The following is a 17,278-nucleotide window of genomic DNA, read 5'->3' as shown; positions in this document are numbered from 1 at the left end:
TGTTATGTAACAGTCCTTTATAAAACTTACATACATGTACATGTGAAATACAAAATAAATTAGAATTGACTGATGCAGATTAGTTGTTGATTTGTTTTCTTTAATAGCATCTCAAAATATGTCAGATTAATGTCACCTGAACATAAAATGAAAGGGGAGCGCGACAATTGCTCAAATCGAGTCGTCAAACCCGACAAGCTCTTAAATTTTTTATTTTTTTTAATAAGATGATACATTTGCATCAAAAAGCGAGAGGTTTAGGCGAACTACACAATGAAAAATTTATATAAACCGATGTTTAAGTTTAATTTTAATAAATTAGTAACAAACTTATATTGTCTTTGGGAGTCAAATTTAAAATGAAATATCAATAGATCATAGGACCAAAAATACAAGCAATCATCTCATAAAGCTTTACACAATCTTCTTTACAAGTTAAAATTTTTGCTTAATGTCTTACCGCCAAATTAGTCATCAGATCCAAAACCTACTGATGGTTTAAGATACTACAAATTAAGCATAAATTCTATTACTTGGGATTTTTATTAAACATTTAGGAATGAAAATAGCCTTCAGAAAATGGAAAAGAAAAACTGAAAGAAAATAGCTTTCATTTCCTCCAAAAAAACAAATTTATTACTCTCCACTGCCAACACCAAATCTAGTAAAAACCAGAAACCAACATCATCTTTCAACCAGTGAAACCAGCAATTGTGGCATGAGGCTCACAAGTGCTAGCAGCAGGAGTAGGCTTCACATGCTTTCCAAGAAGCACTTCAGGCAAGTTCTTAATACCCTTCAGATAAAATGTGTAAAAATTCACAAAAGGGTACACAAGCTGCTGCCTGCAACTTCACTTCACTTGTCATTTTCTAAGAAATCAGATATCAAATTGCAATTGGAAAGCCCAGATTTATGGCTGTTCGTTGGGCATGTCTCATGTTTAGGGTGCAACTCAAACGGGTTAGGTCGGCTAGATGGTCAACTTAATCCTAATCTAATTTTCAAAAGTTGGGTTTGTATTGGGTTCAGATTCATGTGAGTTTAGTCGTGTTTGGATTTTAATTAGGTTCAGGATTATTTGAGGTGGGTTAGAGATTATTTGAGTTTGGTTCAAATTTGCCCAACTTTATCAAGTTTAATCTTATAACACTTTATTTTACATGATTTTTCAAATTTTGAATCAAACATCATTATTAATTAAAAGTATATTTACACATCACCATCCGCGCAAAAGTTAAAGCAAACAACTTTGCATATACCAAAACCTCAACCAAAAGAAATGTAAATGTAATACTATCATTCATTATTCAATGAAAATTGACAACGAACTTCAAGTATAGTCATTCCAAAAGTTATACATATAATAATTTATATAATATGAAGTGAGATGGGTATGAGCATGAGCAAATTTGGGCTCAAAATCATATTGGGTTTGGGCTGATATGGGCAGCAAGGCAACCTAACCCAACCCAAAATAATGATTCGGTTGGTTTTGGGCAGATTTTTTCTTCATTTCAACCTTCTAGACTCTGTTTAAAATTGAATAGGGTATGGTGTATTCGAGTTGACCCAGCCAACTTGCACCAATGCACCCTTCCTCTCCTCCTAATCTTAATATATAAAGCTAACAACCCCTTTGGGGTCACAAGCTTCACAAAAAAAATTTGGACAAAAATGTCCCCAAAACAAAAAAATTCAAAAGCAACCCAAAATAATGCATCAAATAATGTAAGGGTATTTTTCAACATTTTAACAGTGTTTTTTTAATAATTAATTCTTTTTGTACAATTTTTTTTAACCTCACAATAGGCTAGCAATAATGTGATTTAGTCAGTTGTTCATTAAATATTATTTTCTCTATTTTTAAACATATTCAAAACATCTTAAAAGGTGTGTAATGTCAGTTATAAAAAATATTTTTGGCATGCGCATAATAATGTAATAAATTAGTTGTCAAATAACTATTTTTTTTTAACAAACGATATTATCTATAATAAAGGGGAGGGAGGTGGGCTTAGCCTCACAATGAGTTAGCAATAATGTGATTCAATCAGTTGTTTACTAAATATTATTTTCTCTATTCTTAATTTAAATTCAATAGAATGTAGATAAAAATTGAAAGACCGATTTTATTATGTGAATTCAGCTGCTTTGATTAGTTTGTGAGACGTTTTTTTCTAGCATGATCTAAGATTATTCATTTACTTCAAATATTTGACTTTCCTTTTGTCAATTCACATATATAAATACATTTAAAACGTATAAATCATGCGTAACATGACGTGATTTAAAAAATGTATTCTACAAGCACGTGAGCTCATGCCTAAAGGTTAATATTAAAAAGGAGGGTGTTTGCTTACGCGTAAAAAGAAAAACAAGAGAATTGGCCCTATTGGGGGGTCTATGACACGTGGTTCTCTCTAAGTGGTCCACGTAAGTCGGTTAGTATCCTTTTCTAAACAATTAATCAGTTTTTTATTTAATCAGTTTTTTATTTTTTTTGGGTTGAAAAACAGGGGCAAGAGCCCAAATAAAAATAGGCTAAATAGCCTAGACTTAGGGCAAGATTAGGTCAAACTATCGGCTACAAAAGAAATTTTGTATGGGTCCAACAAGGATTTAAATATCGATAAGATAACGATATTTTTACATATATCCACTTAATTATCGTCCAAATATCGCGATATTATCAATATTTTCGATATTTTCGCGAGGAGGATGCTCCCGACGAGGAAGAAGAAGGAGCAGAGCTGGAAGAGGCGGAGGAGGGCTTACTGAACGGTGGAAAGGGAGTGGAGCCGCCGGAATCCGCCGAGCGCGAGGACTCCTTCGGACCGCTAATCACAATCACCACCGCCGAAATTCCCCCAAATCCCCAGAAACAAACACGAAGTTGAAGCAAACCCAAATTCCAATAGATCAAATTATGGAATTACAGTGCATAATGATTCAAAAATTACCTTAATTTACACAAAAAGCTTCAAGATCTAACAAGAATTACATATCCAAAGTAGGGAAATTTAGGGAAAAACCCACCGAGTGTAGTTCATCTTCTCGTAAAACCGAATCGAGAAAAGCGAGAGCGACAGATTCACCTCGTCCTTTCCCCACCGAATCGAATAGTCCCCCGATGATGCTCTCTTCATCGAACGATTTGGGGAAATGGGTGTGGGTGCGATTGGGGAAATGGAGCTTCCTCTGCGCGTCGTCGTGCTTCCCAGAGACGGAGGAGAGGGAGGGAGAGTTCAGGAGGGTGGTGGAGATGTTGCGCTGGCATCGGGGTGGACGGATTTGGGTGTGCCTGGGTGTGGGTGCGATCGGGGAAATGGAGTGAGAGAACGAGAGTTCGAGAGAGAGATAGAGTTGAGAACTGAGAGAGAGTGAGGGGTCCGAGAGGGACTCGGGAAAAGAGAGAGAGATAGGGTGAGGGTTAGTGGTCTGCCACGTGGCAGCGTGACAGAGAGTGAGAATCAAGATGGAGGGTCCAGATTAGATTAGGATAAAGGACTCAATTGCACAATTTATATAATTTCAGGGAAAGAGTGAAAATATAAATTAATCTGGGGGTCCAGATTAAATTAGGATAAAGGACTCAATTTCAGGGAAAAAGTGAAAATATATAATTTCAGGGAAATAGTGAAAAATTTGAACCTCAAAGAGTGAAAAATTTGCCAGTTCGCTATATAATCAACTTAAATCAGTTAAATCCATCATGCAATGCATTTCCTTCCAATTTTTTGTGATAAACTAATAGATAATTGACTAAATAAACATCCTGCAAAGTTTCATTAAAAATTTCCAAGTTTTTCTTACAATTTCCGTGGTTTCCATGTAATTTTTATCGATATCGATATTATCCCGATATTTCCATCGATATTTCCGTGTTTTCGGACTACTGATATTTCCGATATTACCGATATTTTCTTCCTTGTGGTCCAAGACGTGGTAGCTAAAATTTCAAATCAACAAGCTTAATTACTCACAGGAACCTTCCTGCATAATTGAAAATTTGCATTTGGTATGTAAGCAGAAACAAAAAAAAAAAAAAGAAGGGAATTTTCATGAAAAAGGTTTGGGCAAAATTTACTTTAACAAAAAATCATGCTATAATTTTATTTAATAAAAAATATTTAAATTTTAATGAAAAACTCTTAAATTTTAATAAAAATGATAAAAGAACTTAAATTTTAATGAAAAATACATAATTTTAATATTTAAACAAAAAACTAACGTACTAGACCAACGCGTCCTCATACGTACTATTTATGAAACTTTTTACATTGTTTATAAAACTTAACGGTACTACACTATTTATGAAACTTACTAAACTGTTTATGAAACTTACTAAACTGTTTATGAAACTTATTACATTGTTTATGAAACTTGCTAAACTTTTTATGAAACTTACTACATTGTTTATGAAACTTACTACATTGTTTATGAAACTTAACGTACTACACTATTTATGAAACCTTGAAAAGATTATGTCCTCAGTAATTATATTTAAAAAGCTATTTTCAATTACTCAATTAAAAGTCCCTCACACTTTTTACATACCTACAATAATTAAATGTAGCTCTCCATCCAATTTCTTTAGCTTGGGTGTCATCTTGGAGAAATTTTTCCTTATGCTCGTAATACAAGTGGTACACCACGTGTTATTATGTAAGTGGTAAGATATTTTATTTTTTATGTTATTAATTTTTTAACACAAGAATCTCACCACTTGTATAGAGATACGTGGTGTACCATCCCATGTTCTAGCACATTGAAAAATCCCTTGTCATCTTGACTATTATTAGGAAACAACACCACAAAAATAAATTGGGAAATGTAATTAAATTTGAAGTCTTTATCTTATTCTAAGCAAAATAAAAAATAAAAAAAAATCTCTCAGTGATTGCTAACGACGGGGAGAAAAAAGAGTGGAAAGGGGGAAGGGGGGGGGGGGTGGGGGTTACGCGCGCTTAGCGCATGTGGTGTTTTTTTATGTTTTTTTATTCTTTTATCCTTATCATTAAATAAAGTAAGTAGATAAATTTTTATTAAAATGTAAATCTTTAAAGTCCTAGATCGGTGAAAGCATCTGGCATGCTCTGAGCTATGCTCTGGAGATCTAATATGCGCTGCACTTCAGCTTCAGACTGAGCGGTGCGGGGATCTAAATGAGACAAAGTGGGAGTCGTCCACGATAATTCGCGTCGTTCATTAGGAACGTTGACGTTCTTATCTCCCCCTAACGACGGGAAGACTGTCTCATAGAAGTGACAATCCGCGAAACGAGCGGTAAACAGATCGCCTGTCAAAGGTTCTAAGTAACGAATAATCGAAGGAGAATCATATCCGACATAGATTCCCATCCTTCGCTGAGGCCCCATTTTTGTACGTAAGGGCGGCGAGATCGGCACATAGACCGCACAACCAAAAACGCGCAGATGCGATATGTCGGGTTCGCATCCGGTGACCAACTGAAGGGCACTAAATGGTTGTGTCGCAACAAGCCTCAGGCGGACCAACTTTGCTGCGTGCAATATTGCATGGCCCCAAGCAGCGATCGGGAGCTTGGTACGTATGACCAACGATCGAGCAATCATTTGTAAACGCTTAATGAAAGCCTCTGCCAGGCCGTTCTGGGTGTGAACATGGGGTACAGGATGTTCAACTTCAACCCCAACCGACATGCAATAGTCATCAAAAGTTTTAGATGTGAATTCTCCAGCATTATCCAATCGAATAGATTTGATCGGATAATCAGGGTGGTGAGCCCTGAGCTTGATAACCTAAGCCAACAGTTTGGAGAATGTAGCGTTCCTTGTGGACAACAAGCACACGTGTGACCAACGTGTAGAAGCGTCAACCAAAACCATAAAATATCTAAATGGTCCGCAGGGAGGTTGAATCGGTCCACAAATGTCCCCCTGAATCCGTTGTAGAAAAATGGGAGGATTCGAACGAATCTTGTCATAAGAAGGCTTAGTAATAAGCTTTCCCATAGAACATGTTTGACATGCAATTTCATGGATCGAACCTAAGCTTCGGGTTAGTGGATACCCGTGTGAAGTTTTGAGGATACGGCGCATCGCTATTCGTCCAGGATGTCCCAAACGATCATGCCAAAGTGTAATTTCGTGCGCGGTCCCTGTGGTAGGGCCGGCCACATAGTGGCATTCTATGGGGCGTATGGTCGTAGTATACAGACCACTCGGGTTACGCTCCATCTTCTCTAGAATACGCTTCTGGCCATATTCGTAGGAAGTTACGCACAGAAATTCAACTCTGTTTTCTACGTGGGTTTCAGCGTGGTAATTGTTATCTCTAATGTCCTTGAAACTTAGTAACGTTCTTCCGGAACGTGGAGAATAGAGTGCCTCAGCAATGGTCAAAATTGTACCATTGGACAACATTATACGTGCCTTACCGTATCCTTCGATCAGGTTGGATGAGCCTGAGAGGGTTGTCAGAGGTGCATTCTTAGGTACGAAGTTAGTGAAATAGATGCGTTCACGCAAAACAGTATGCGTGGTTGCACTATCTGCCAGACAACTAACTTTCCCACTAGTCATACCTAGAATGAAAAAATAATTTGAATCGGTCACATGCATAAAAGTTTATAAAAACAAGTATCAATTCAAACTAATTTCATTTTTTCAAGGATTAAAAACTTAATATCCAAAATAAATCGCCAACTAATAATCCAAAACATAAAGGAAAATTGTTCAAAAATCAACCCAAAAAACAAGGTGGGGTTCGGCCACAAGGTGGAATTCGGCCCCAATTGTCTTATTTTAACTGAAAAATAAGTCTATGTCTAAGATTCTAATCTTCCATAGGAGTGGTATCCTCCTGAAAATCAGAAACTTCCATCTTTGTAGTCTCCGGTTCGTCCACTTGCAGGAAGTTTGATTCAAACTTCGTACGACGAGAATGATATGCATCCACAACCTTCTTGGGAGCACGACAAATACGGGACCAATGGTCCTTGGAACCACAACGATAGCACATATCGTCATTCATTGTGGCAGGTGCTTTGCCCTTATTCTTGAAGTTCGGGGCCTTGGGAGCGAGGTTTGGGCGCTTCTGGGCTTTGTTTCCTCCCTTGGATGAGCCTTGGCTCTGTTGACCTTGGTGGGATGGCTTCTGGCCGCCCTTACCACTCATCTTTTGGCGTTTTGGGTGCTGATTAGTGCTATAATGTGCTTCAGGCACAGCAGTAGCCCCAGTAGGTCGAGCTTGATGATTCTTCATCAACAGCTGGTTCTGCTTTTCAGCAAGAAGTAAAACAGAGATCAAATCCGAGAACTTAGTGAACTTCTGAGCTCTATATTGTTGCTGCAGGACAATATTAGAAGCAGAGAAGGTCGAGTAGGTCTTCTCCAGGAGATCCTCTTCAGTCAAAGTTTCATTGCAAAACTTGAGAAGTGATCGGATTCGACAAACTTCAGAATTATATTCATTCACAGACTTAAAGTCTTGGAAGCGCAAGTTCTGCCAGTCGTGTCTTGCTTCAGGCAAGAATATGTCCTTTTGGTGATCGAAACGATCAGCCAAAGCGACCCATAATGCACGTGGATCCTCATCAGCAAGGTACTCAGTTTGTAGAGCGTCATGGATATGTCTTCGGATGAAGATCATAGCAGTGGCTTTTTCAGCCTCGCCAACAGGTTTATCTGTTGCTTCTTCAATAGCAGGACGCAAGTTCTTTGCAGTGAGGTGGAGCTTCACATCTTGAACCCACTTGAGGTAGTTCCTTCCAGAAACCTCCAAAGCGGTGAAGTCGAGTTTGTTCAAATTCGACATGTTCCTATCACAAAATAGATGGACAAGATGTGGTTAGTGTAATGGAGAAAAATCAATCCATTCACATAGGAGTAGAACATACAGGTTTTAATAGACATGTATTGGTTTAATTTTGCATGAAAAACTTCGGGTTTTCATGGGTGATATATTTAAGTGAAAACTTCGGGTTTTCAAACAAGGCATGTGCATAAGAAACTTCGGGTTTCAAAGTAATTATGAACTTCAGGTTCATATATTCCTGCAGGCAAACACAAATATATATGCAAACAAATATGCAAAGAATATATGCAGAAATATTGTATAATGATAAGTGAATTAATTTATTTTTGGTCTTCGGGGCCAAATTAAAGTGTGGGTGAAAATATAAAAACCCATATTATTTTAAAAAAAATTAAATAATAAAATCTCGGGGCCTAAAAATATAGGCCAAGAACCCTCGGGTGGGATTACAGGCCCACGGGGTGAGAAGAGGGGAATGGGCTGCTGTGTGCAGCCCTAAAAATTTTTTTTTTTTTTTTTTCTCTGGCCGTGCCAGGCGAGCCCAGAATTTTTTTTTTTTTTTTTTGTATTCAATTATATTATATGCATGTATAATTTTAATGAATCACATATTTACGTTGATGCATATGCAAATAATAGTTTCAATGCATGTACATATGTAGGATTCAATTCATGACAAATATCAAATTCACATAATTGTAGCAATTTTGATTATGAAGCATACACAATTTATGTAGAATCTAAAATACGTAAAACGTAAAGTTGGGTCATGCATCATGGTGAATGTTCATGCTATCAGGGCTTGCAAAATATCGAGTTAAAAGCCGTTGTTTGGAAAGAACCTGATTTTGTGATGATATGGATGAACTGGTTTGATGCAGAAAAATTATTTCTTCAATTTCGGCTTTCATCTTCAAGCTTGTATCACGTTCAACATAAGAAGAAAAATAAATTGAATCAATAACAATATATGAATTCAATAAAATCAAGATTTAATCAATGAAAAATAATTGAAACGTAATACTCCCCTTATTGTAGACGAATAAATTCTCTTTAAATTCTTCTAAGCACAGCGTGAAGAGCGTGCTGATAACGTGTTGTGGTCTATTTTATCTGACAGAGGGACTAGGGCCGGCGACAGAGAGAGAGAGGAGAGAGATGTGTGTTTGTAGAATTGTAGGGGAATGTGTGTGTTGTTATCCCTCCTACATTGTGCCTTTATTTATAGTAGTAAAGGGAGAGAAGATATTCCTTCTCCTCCAAGTAATACAAGTTGTAATAGGAAAGGATAACTAGAATCAAATCTTATCTAGGATTTACACAATCATACTTAAACTAGGAATGTTTACAACAAAATACATAATTTTAATATTTAAACAAAAAACTAACGTACTAGACCAACGCGTCCTCATACGTACTATTTATGAAACTTTTTACATTGTTTATAAAACTTAACGGTACTACACTATTTATGAAACTTACTAAACTGTTTATGAAACTTACTAAACTGTTTATGAAACTTATTACATTGTTTATGAAACTTGCTAAACTTTTTATGAAACTTACTACATTGTTTATGAAACTTACTACATTGTTTATGAAACTTAACGTACTACACTATTTATGAAACCTTGAGAAGATTATGTCCTCAGTAATTATATTTAAAAAGCTATTTTCAATTACTCAATTAAAAGTCCCTCACACTTTTTACATACCTACAATAATTAAATGTAGCTCTCCATCCAATTTCTTTAGCTTGGGTGTCATCTTGGAGAAATTTTTCCTTATGCTCGTAATACAAGTGGTACACCACGTGTTATTATGTAAGTGGTAAGATATTTTATTTTTTATGTTATTAATTTTTTAACACAAGAATCTCACCACTTGTATAGAGATACGTGGTGTACCATCCCATGTTCTAGCACATTGAAAAATCCCTTGTCATCTTGACTATTATTAGGAAACAACACCACAAAAATAAATTGGGAAATGTAATTAAATTTGAAGTCTTTCTCTTATTCTAAGCAAAATAAAAAATAAAAAAAAATCTCTCAGTGATTGCTAACGACGGGGAGAAAAAAGAGTGGAAAGGGGGAAGGAGGGGGGGGGTGGGGGTTACGCGCGCTTAGCGCATGTGGTGTTTTTTTATGTTTTTTTATTCTTTTATCCTTATCATTAAATAAAGTAAGTAGATAAATTTTTATTAAAATGTAAATCTTTAAAGTCCTTTTTATTAGTTTTTTCAACAAAAAAAAATTGCAAATTGGCATTGTTAAACGCAAATGGAAGTTCAGTAATAGGGGTTCATCATATACACGTTTTTTATGTATTGTGAAATTTGTTTAATGAATATTATTGAGCAGATCGAAAGGTCAATGGGAGTTGTTAGATTTGAAAGCTTAGTGGTACTTTCTTAAACCTACTACTCGCTCAGTACAGATTCCTTCAATTATTAAAAACATAAGTTTCCAACTAATGTGAATAGAGAATACATATTTCGCCAGCACTGATGGAAGAAGCTACCAATAATTATAATCCACTGCTAATTTAAAATTTGCGTTGAGCTTGAAATAATTTGATGGGTAGGTGGACTCCTTATAATTAAATACCAAATTGCCAATTGGTTATGAAACCATATTTTTTATCTACAAATCTGCAGTAGGACGAATTCTTCAATCCTATTTCTTCTTGTTTCCTTAGCTATCTCTGCATTCATACCTTTTCGCGCTAAGTATGGAGGCTGTTAAGGCGTTCGAAGTTCATACTTTTCCTGTGGAGGGAATACTGAACAAGTTAGCTTTACTTGCTGCTCAAGAATTCAGTCTTTTCCGGGGATTCAGAAAAGAACTAGCAAAGTTTCGTCAATCAATACGTGCGATTCAAGAGTTCTTAGGCGATGTCACAAACCAACCACAGCAGGATCGGGGCATGGCAGTCAGAGACTGGTTGAAGAAACTTGAAGAGGTGGCTCGTGACGCTGACAATGTCTTCGACGAAATCAATTACGAAGATGTCCGGAGCAAAGCAGAATTGCAAAACCAAGTCAAGAAAAAGGTACTCAACTTCCTTTCACGCTCAAACCCTATCTTATTTCGTCAACAAATGGCACACAAAATAAAGAACATCAATGCAACTCTAGCGGATCTCAAGAGCGAGGCATCTTTCATTGGCTTAGTTGCAAGAAGAATAGATTCTACATTATCCCCACAAGGCATGGGGAACAGGGAAACCGTCTCAAGCTTTGATCATGATGAAAAGATCTTCGGTAGGGAGGAGATTGTGTCTGGTATAATCGCAACCTTGATTGACTCCAACAATCAGGAAAAATACCTTTCGGTTATGGTGATTGTGGGAATGGCAGGGCTCGGAAAGACAACTTTGGCTAAATCAATATACAATGACAACCGTTACATTGACAAACATTTTGAAACCAAAATTTGGGTGTGTGTATCTACCACTTTCGACGTTAATTCAATTTTGAGACGGATTTTGGAATTACTTAACTCAACAAATACTGGACTAACAAGTCAGGAGGCATTGCTTCAAAACCTCCAAAAAGAGTTGATGGGGAAGAGATATATTCTCGTACTAGATGATGTGTGGAATGAAGATGATATGTTATGGAGCAATTTGATGAGTTGTTTGTCAAAACTCAATTCTGCTCATGGAAGTGTCATGATTGTTACTACTCGCAGTGTCAAAGTTGCATCAATCACAGAAACACTTCCGAGGTGTGACTTGGTGAATTTATCAGTAGAGGATTGTTGGTCCATATTAAAAGGTGAAGCTTTTCCATACGGATGTGCTCCTTTAGCAGCTTCAATTCATGAGAGAATTGGAAGGGCGATTGCTGAAAAGTGTGCTGGTGTACCATTGGTGGCAAAGGTATGCACTAATATATTATATCTTTTACTTTTTATTTGTTATAGTAACACTGTATTTGGATGAGAAAATTTAAGCTTATTAGGAAATTCCAAAATGAATGAGATAGAAATGACATAATTTTATTTTTTAAAATTTGTGAACTTTCTTGTTTGGTTAACCTAAAAGTACAATGAAATTTGAAATACGAAATTTAATGTGTGTATATAGAGATTAATATATAAATAAAAGATAGTAGTTATGAAATGTGTTAGTAGTGGTGGTAGCAATGGCAGTGAGGATGCTGGGTGGTGGCAACTGTGCTAACAAGGGCCACAATGACATGTGGTGGTGGGTGGGTGGGGGTGGTGGCGGCCACTCGGGATTGAGTTTTTGGTACTTTTTATTTTTAAAGTGGTGGCGGCCACTTGTGATTGAGTTTTTTTGTGTTTTTTATTTTTAAATTCTTGCTCATAAATTTTACAAATGACACTTATTTACATGAAATTTGAATTTGGGAATTGGTGGATGTTAATATACACATAGTGCAGAGTACTAGCTCTAGATTGCAACTTATTGAAACAATTTGCTCCCATTGTTTATTGCTTTTAATACGTTTTTTCTTAAAGAAAAATGAATCCAAACGCTCCCTCCAAAATATACTATTATTCTTCTACTGCATTGTTACTAGCGACAAGTATGTTAGATAAAAGTTCTATTACATAAATGGAGTGGAAAATAAGGTCAGCATTGATATATGGTCAAACTTCGATTAAACTATTGATTTCTTTACTGTTGTATATGTTAACACTTCAACTTGTTACATGGGTGAAATATATGTTTTTTAAAATGTATATAGAAATTTTAACTTATGCACCAACAGGTTTTGGGAAGCATGATGCGATCTAGAAATAGTGCAAATGAATGGTTAGTAATTCAAGAAAGTAAAATATGGGAATTACCTGAAGGAGAGGATAGAATCATGTCAATTTTGAAGTTGAGTTTTGACAGTTTGAAATCACTATATTTGAAACAATGTTTTGCGTGTTGCTCAATGTTGGAAAAAGATTTTGAAATTGAAAGAGATGATTTAGTTCAACTCTGGATGGCTCAAGGATTGCTCCACTCTCATGCTAATCTAGAGATGGAGGATATTGGTAATGAATATTTTGATAGTCTGTTGGAAAACTCATTTTTCCAAGATGTTATAAAGGATGGCGATGGCTTTATTATCAGATGCAAGATGCATGATCTTGTGCATGATCTCGCAGAACTAGTGTCAAAATATGATGGGGAAGATAAACTTAAAATTCAAAGCAAGACAGAGATATCGTCTCTAATACCAAAAAGTTTAGAAAAAAATGCTGAGAAAGTGTCCTCTCTATTTTCACACAGTGGAATCCCCGGTAACATCTTGTCAAGATTTAAGGGTTTACGTGTGTTAAAATTGTCCAAAACTTATGCTTTGGAGTTGCCCAGTTCAATTGGAGAGCTAAGACACCTGAGATATCTAGACATTTCCAATACACATTTCCGAGCACTTCCTAGGTCTGTTGGGAAGCTCTATAACCTACAGACGTTGAGAATGTATGATACAAAACAACTTCGAATATTTCCAAGGGAGCTAGAAAATTTGATAAACTTGAGACATGTTTATTTCGATAAATATATGGAAGTTATTCCATTTGGGATTAGAAGCTTCACTCTACTGCAGAGACTACCTTCCTTTACTCTGGATAGGGCTAGAACTCGTGGAATTGATGAGCTAGGTGGCTTAAACCAATTGAAAGGAAATCTAACACTTAGATGTTTGGAATATGTGAGGGACAAAGAGGAAGCAAAAAAATCAAATTTAGTGGGGAAAGCATACATACGAGGGTTGACATTTGAATGGGGGAATTGTGGCAGGGGAAGAAATGAACACGACGATGATGTACTGGAAGGTCTCCAACTGCACCCCAAGTTAGAAATCTTAAGGATTGAGAACTTCATGGGTACAAAATTTGCGTCATGGATGATAAGTGGTCTGTTGCCCCAAAATTTGCAAGAGGTTTTGTTATATGATTGCAGAGAATGTGAACAAGTCCCAACACTCGGTCATTTGCCACATCTTAGACATGTTGTGTTCCACAGTATGCATAAGCTTAAATGTGTGGGAGCCGAGTTTTATGGTTATAACTTTGTTAGTAGTGGAGCTACAACGACGACAAGGAATGAGACAGTGAGGAGGGTGATTTTGTTTCCAGCATTGAAAACCTTGCAAATGATTGATTGTCCGGTTCTAGTTGAATGGAATGAAGCAGTTGTTGCGATGCCAACAAATGAGAAAGTGGAGCTAGTAGTGTTTCCCTGCCTTGAGAAGTTGACTCTCGTGTCTTGCATGGAACTGCGAACTGCTCCAGGACACTTTCCATCTCTCCAAAAGTTGGATGTGTATAACGTTGACAACTTCATGGCAATAGAAAATATAAGCAGTCAACTAACCGCTCTCACTTCCCTTAGATTAGAATATCTCCAGGAGCTTACTTCTCTGCCAGTAGGGATATTGGAAAAGAACCAGAAGTTGCTAATAAGGGGTTGCCCTAATCTAACATCCATTCCAATTTCACGGTCACCGTCCCTGGTTGAATACCATTCATCTCTGCAGGAGTTGAGCATAGTTGATTGTCCAAAGCTAAGATGCATTTCAATACACAGTCTGACCACCCTCCGCAAATTGGCTATTGAAAGATGTTCTCTTGAGTCAACAAATCTTCAGAGTGGACTGGAGGAGTTGTCCTTATACGGCTGCACATCCCTCTGTGAACTGAGAATTGAAGAATGCAATGGATTCACAAGTATACTGAGTGGGCTACAATCTTGTACTTCTCTTCGCTCATTCTTTATCTCCAAATGTCAAAGTCTGAAGCGTTTAGGGCGACAGTACCCCGTCTCTCTTGAGCACCTGGTTATATCTGGTTGCCCTAATCTACGGGCTATTCCAAGTTTAGACAACCTCACATCCCTGCGTTATTTGGAGATTGAAAAATGTGATGCAATAACAAGTCTGCCTAGTGAACTATCATCATGCATATCTCTTAGCCATTTTTTGGTCAAGTTTTGCGACAAAATAAAATCTATGGCAGATCAAGATGTATCTAGCTTGCAGTCTCTTTCATGTTTGGTAATATACGAGTGTTTGAAATTACAATATTTGCCGAGGGGCCTCCATTCTCTGCATGGTTTGAAAGAGATGACAATCGGTAAGTTCTGGAAGCTGGACTCTTTTCCTGATTTTGAGGTTCCATCGTCACAAATCCAAAGCTTAACGATCTCAGGGTGGCGTAAGCTCAAGTCTCTACCTGATCAAATTCAACACTTCACTACTTTAACGTCTTTGGAGATAAGATCATTCGGCAGAGTGGAGTCTTTGCCGGAGTGGTTGGGTGACCTTACATCTCTTACCCAACTGCGTATTAAGAGGTGCAAGAATCTCATGTATTTTCCTACAGTGGAAGCTATGCAACGGATCACCAAGCTACATGTGCTAGAGATTGATGCATGTCCCCATCTAAAGGAAGCATGCGCTGAGGAGAGCGGCCGTGAATGGCCTAAGATTTCCCGCATCCCACATAAACGATGTAAGTCAAAATATTCATTGTTTGTTCATCTCCCTTCTCTCGCTTTTCTATTCTTCTATACTCACCACACATATTCTTTTGATTAGTTCACTGACGTGAAGATTCTCCGGCATTGTTAAATGATGTTTCGACCGAGTCGGGATCTTAAAGTGATGATTTGATTCATGCGGAGAGGCCTCAATGAACTAGCGCAGTTGGGTATATATATTCATGCTTTTCATCTTTCAAGAGAAGTGCCTTGTTGGGTAGTCCGGAAGTTGTTCAAAATTGAAACACAAGGTAAGCGTTTCAAATCACCACTCCCCTCTCTCTGGTCAGATTAAACTACGTTTTCAAAGCCTCTGCCTACTGCTTTCCGTATATGTACGTAGTAGTTCAAATGTTATACTAGGTTAGCTCATTTCAAGAGATAACATGTCACTCCAAACCAAGTTCTAATCACTTCAATTTTTGCTCAATTCAGGTTTCTTTTGGTGAAGCAGGCAATGGCGTTATCCGAGATATTCTGCATTTTGGGATGTCTTGCCATAGCTTTTTCTAAGGTTTTTCATCCTTTTCTCTTTAATTACTTGTTCTTTATATTCGAAGGAGTCAAATTATTGGTTTCGGCTCATGTTTTGAACTTTATTTCTAGAAAGGTTGCTTGGTGGGCAGAACTTGGAAGAATGTTGGTCAGATGTGGAATGGGGATTCTTTCTTGTGTGGTAATTTTTGTGAGGATTTCAATTGCATACAATTCGCATAAGATTTCCGTTAAAAGTTTCGCGTAAAAGTGCTTATGTTTTGATAACAAATAGGTGCCTTTTTTTTGTGTGGAAATTATACAAGTTTATGAGGAGGTACAAGCAAAAGAGAAGAAAAATGTACAAGTACGAAGATTCAAAGAATGATGAATGAAACGAGAAAATAATTTGATCGAGAAACAAATTAAAGAAGAAACATCATGTTTGAGTTTTGTATCATTTTTGTGGAAATTGAACAAGATTCTGAGGAAAATACATTCTGTTTGACTTATGTATCATGTTCTTTATCCTTTCGTACCCACTGCACAAGGCTCCCGCTTTAAGCAGGGTCTGGGAGAGGTGAATGTCGGCTAGCCTTACCCCCATTTATGGAGAGGCTGCTCCCAAGTCTCGAACCCGAGACCTACCGCTCATGGGCGAAGGCACTTGCCATCACACCATGAATAATCATTAATAGAATAATAGAAAATTAGGAAATAAAATAGTATCACAGACTTTTTGTTGAAGTATTAGAATTGAAAGTTGAACCAACTGCGGTATCTGAACATGTATACTTTATAAATGCTTTGCAGACGCAGCTGCTGAATCTGGAATTATGGAAGAGCTTGACCTTAATCTTGCAGCAGTAAGTACCATAATACTTCTCGAAAGGCTATCGTCTAATGTTAACTCTTTATTTCTGCTCATGTGCGTGTGCACATGAGCAGTCGTGTTTTTTCTTAAAAGAAGAGTTCTGTTATGGGATCTACAAACATCGATACCAATTTGCTCATGTTTTGAAGGAGTCAAGTTATTGGTTTTGGCTCATGTTTTGAACTTTCGTTTGTTGAACAAAAAGAGTATACAAGATAACTCTAATTATTCCAAGAAGAAGAAAATAAAGCACACTCTTAAAGAAAGCTCACAAAAAACACTAATTAGCAAAACTTTTCTTATTTAGCACTTAGCTTTGTTTTTCCTTTGGATGATTTACAAGGCTTGGGGACTTGGGTATTTATAGCAAACCAAATGAAAGCTACTTAATTAAACTAAGATTATTTACTACCACACAAAACACATTAATTGCACCTAATTATTTGTTTTCACACACAACCTAACTTTGCCTAACTTTGCAATTGTAAGCACTTACATCATCAAACTAGATATGGACTTGGACTTTAGATTGGGTTGTGGATTACTTATGGTTTTGGGCTTGACATTGATTCTTAACACTCCCCCTCAATGTCATCTCTCATTCTTTTCTCCATGCTGAGT

The 17,278-nt window shown here is 36.9% G+C and overlaps 1 protein-coding gene across 2 annotated transcripts; it reads left to right on the top strand.

The window, feature by feature from the left end:
- Positions 1-10,468: 10,468 nt before the first annotated feature.
- LOC108172537 (putative disease resistance protein RGA3) lies at positions 10,469-16,277 on the top strand. Of its 2 annotated transcripts, none has more exons than XM_070820860.1 (5): positions 10,469-11,685; positions 12,545-15,281; positions 15,368-15,560; positions 15,745-15,823; positions 15,920-16,277. In XM_070820860.1, the coding sequence occupies exons 1-3, from the start codon at positions 10,534-10,536 to the stop codon at positions 15,373-15,375; spliced, it is 3,897 nt and encodes a 1,298-aa protein (XP_070676961.1). In that variant the 5' UTR covers positions 10,469-10,533; the 3' UTR covers positions 15,376-15,560; positions 15,745-15,823; positions 15,920-16,277. The 2 variants fall into 2 exon arrangements, with proteins under 2 accessions (XP_070676961.1, XP_070676962.1); XM_070820861.1 differs by having other exon boundaries at positions 15,916-16,277.
- The last annotated feature ends 1,001 nt before the right edge of the window (positions 16,278-17,278 follow it).

The sequence above is a fragment of the Malus domestica genome, chromosome 04, assembly GCF_042453785.1.
Source record: "Malus domestica chromosome 04, GDT2T_hap1".
NCBI classification, from domain to species: Eukaryota; Viridiplantae; Streptophyta; class Magnoliopsida; order Rosales; family Rosaceae; genus Malus; species Malus domestica.
This window is presented reverse-complemented; position numbering and strand designations above follow the sequence as displayed.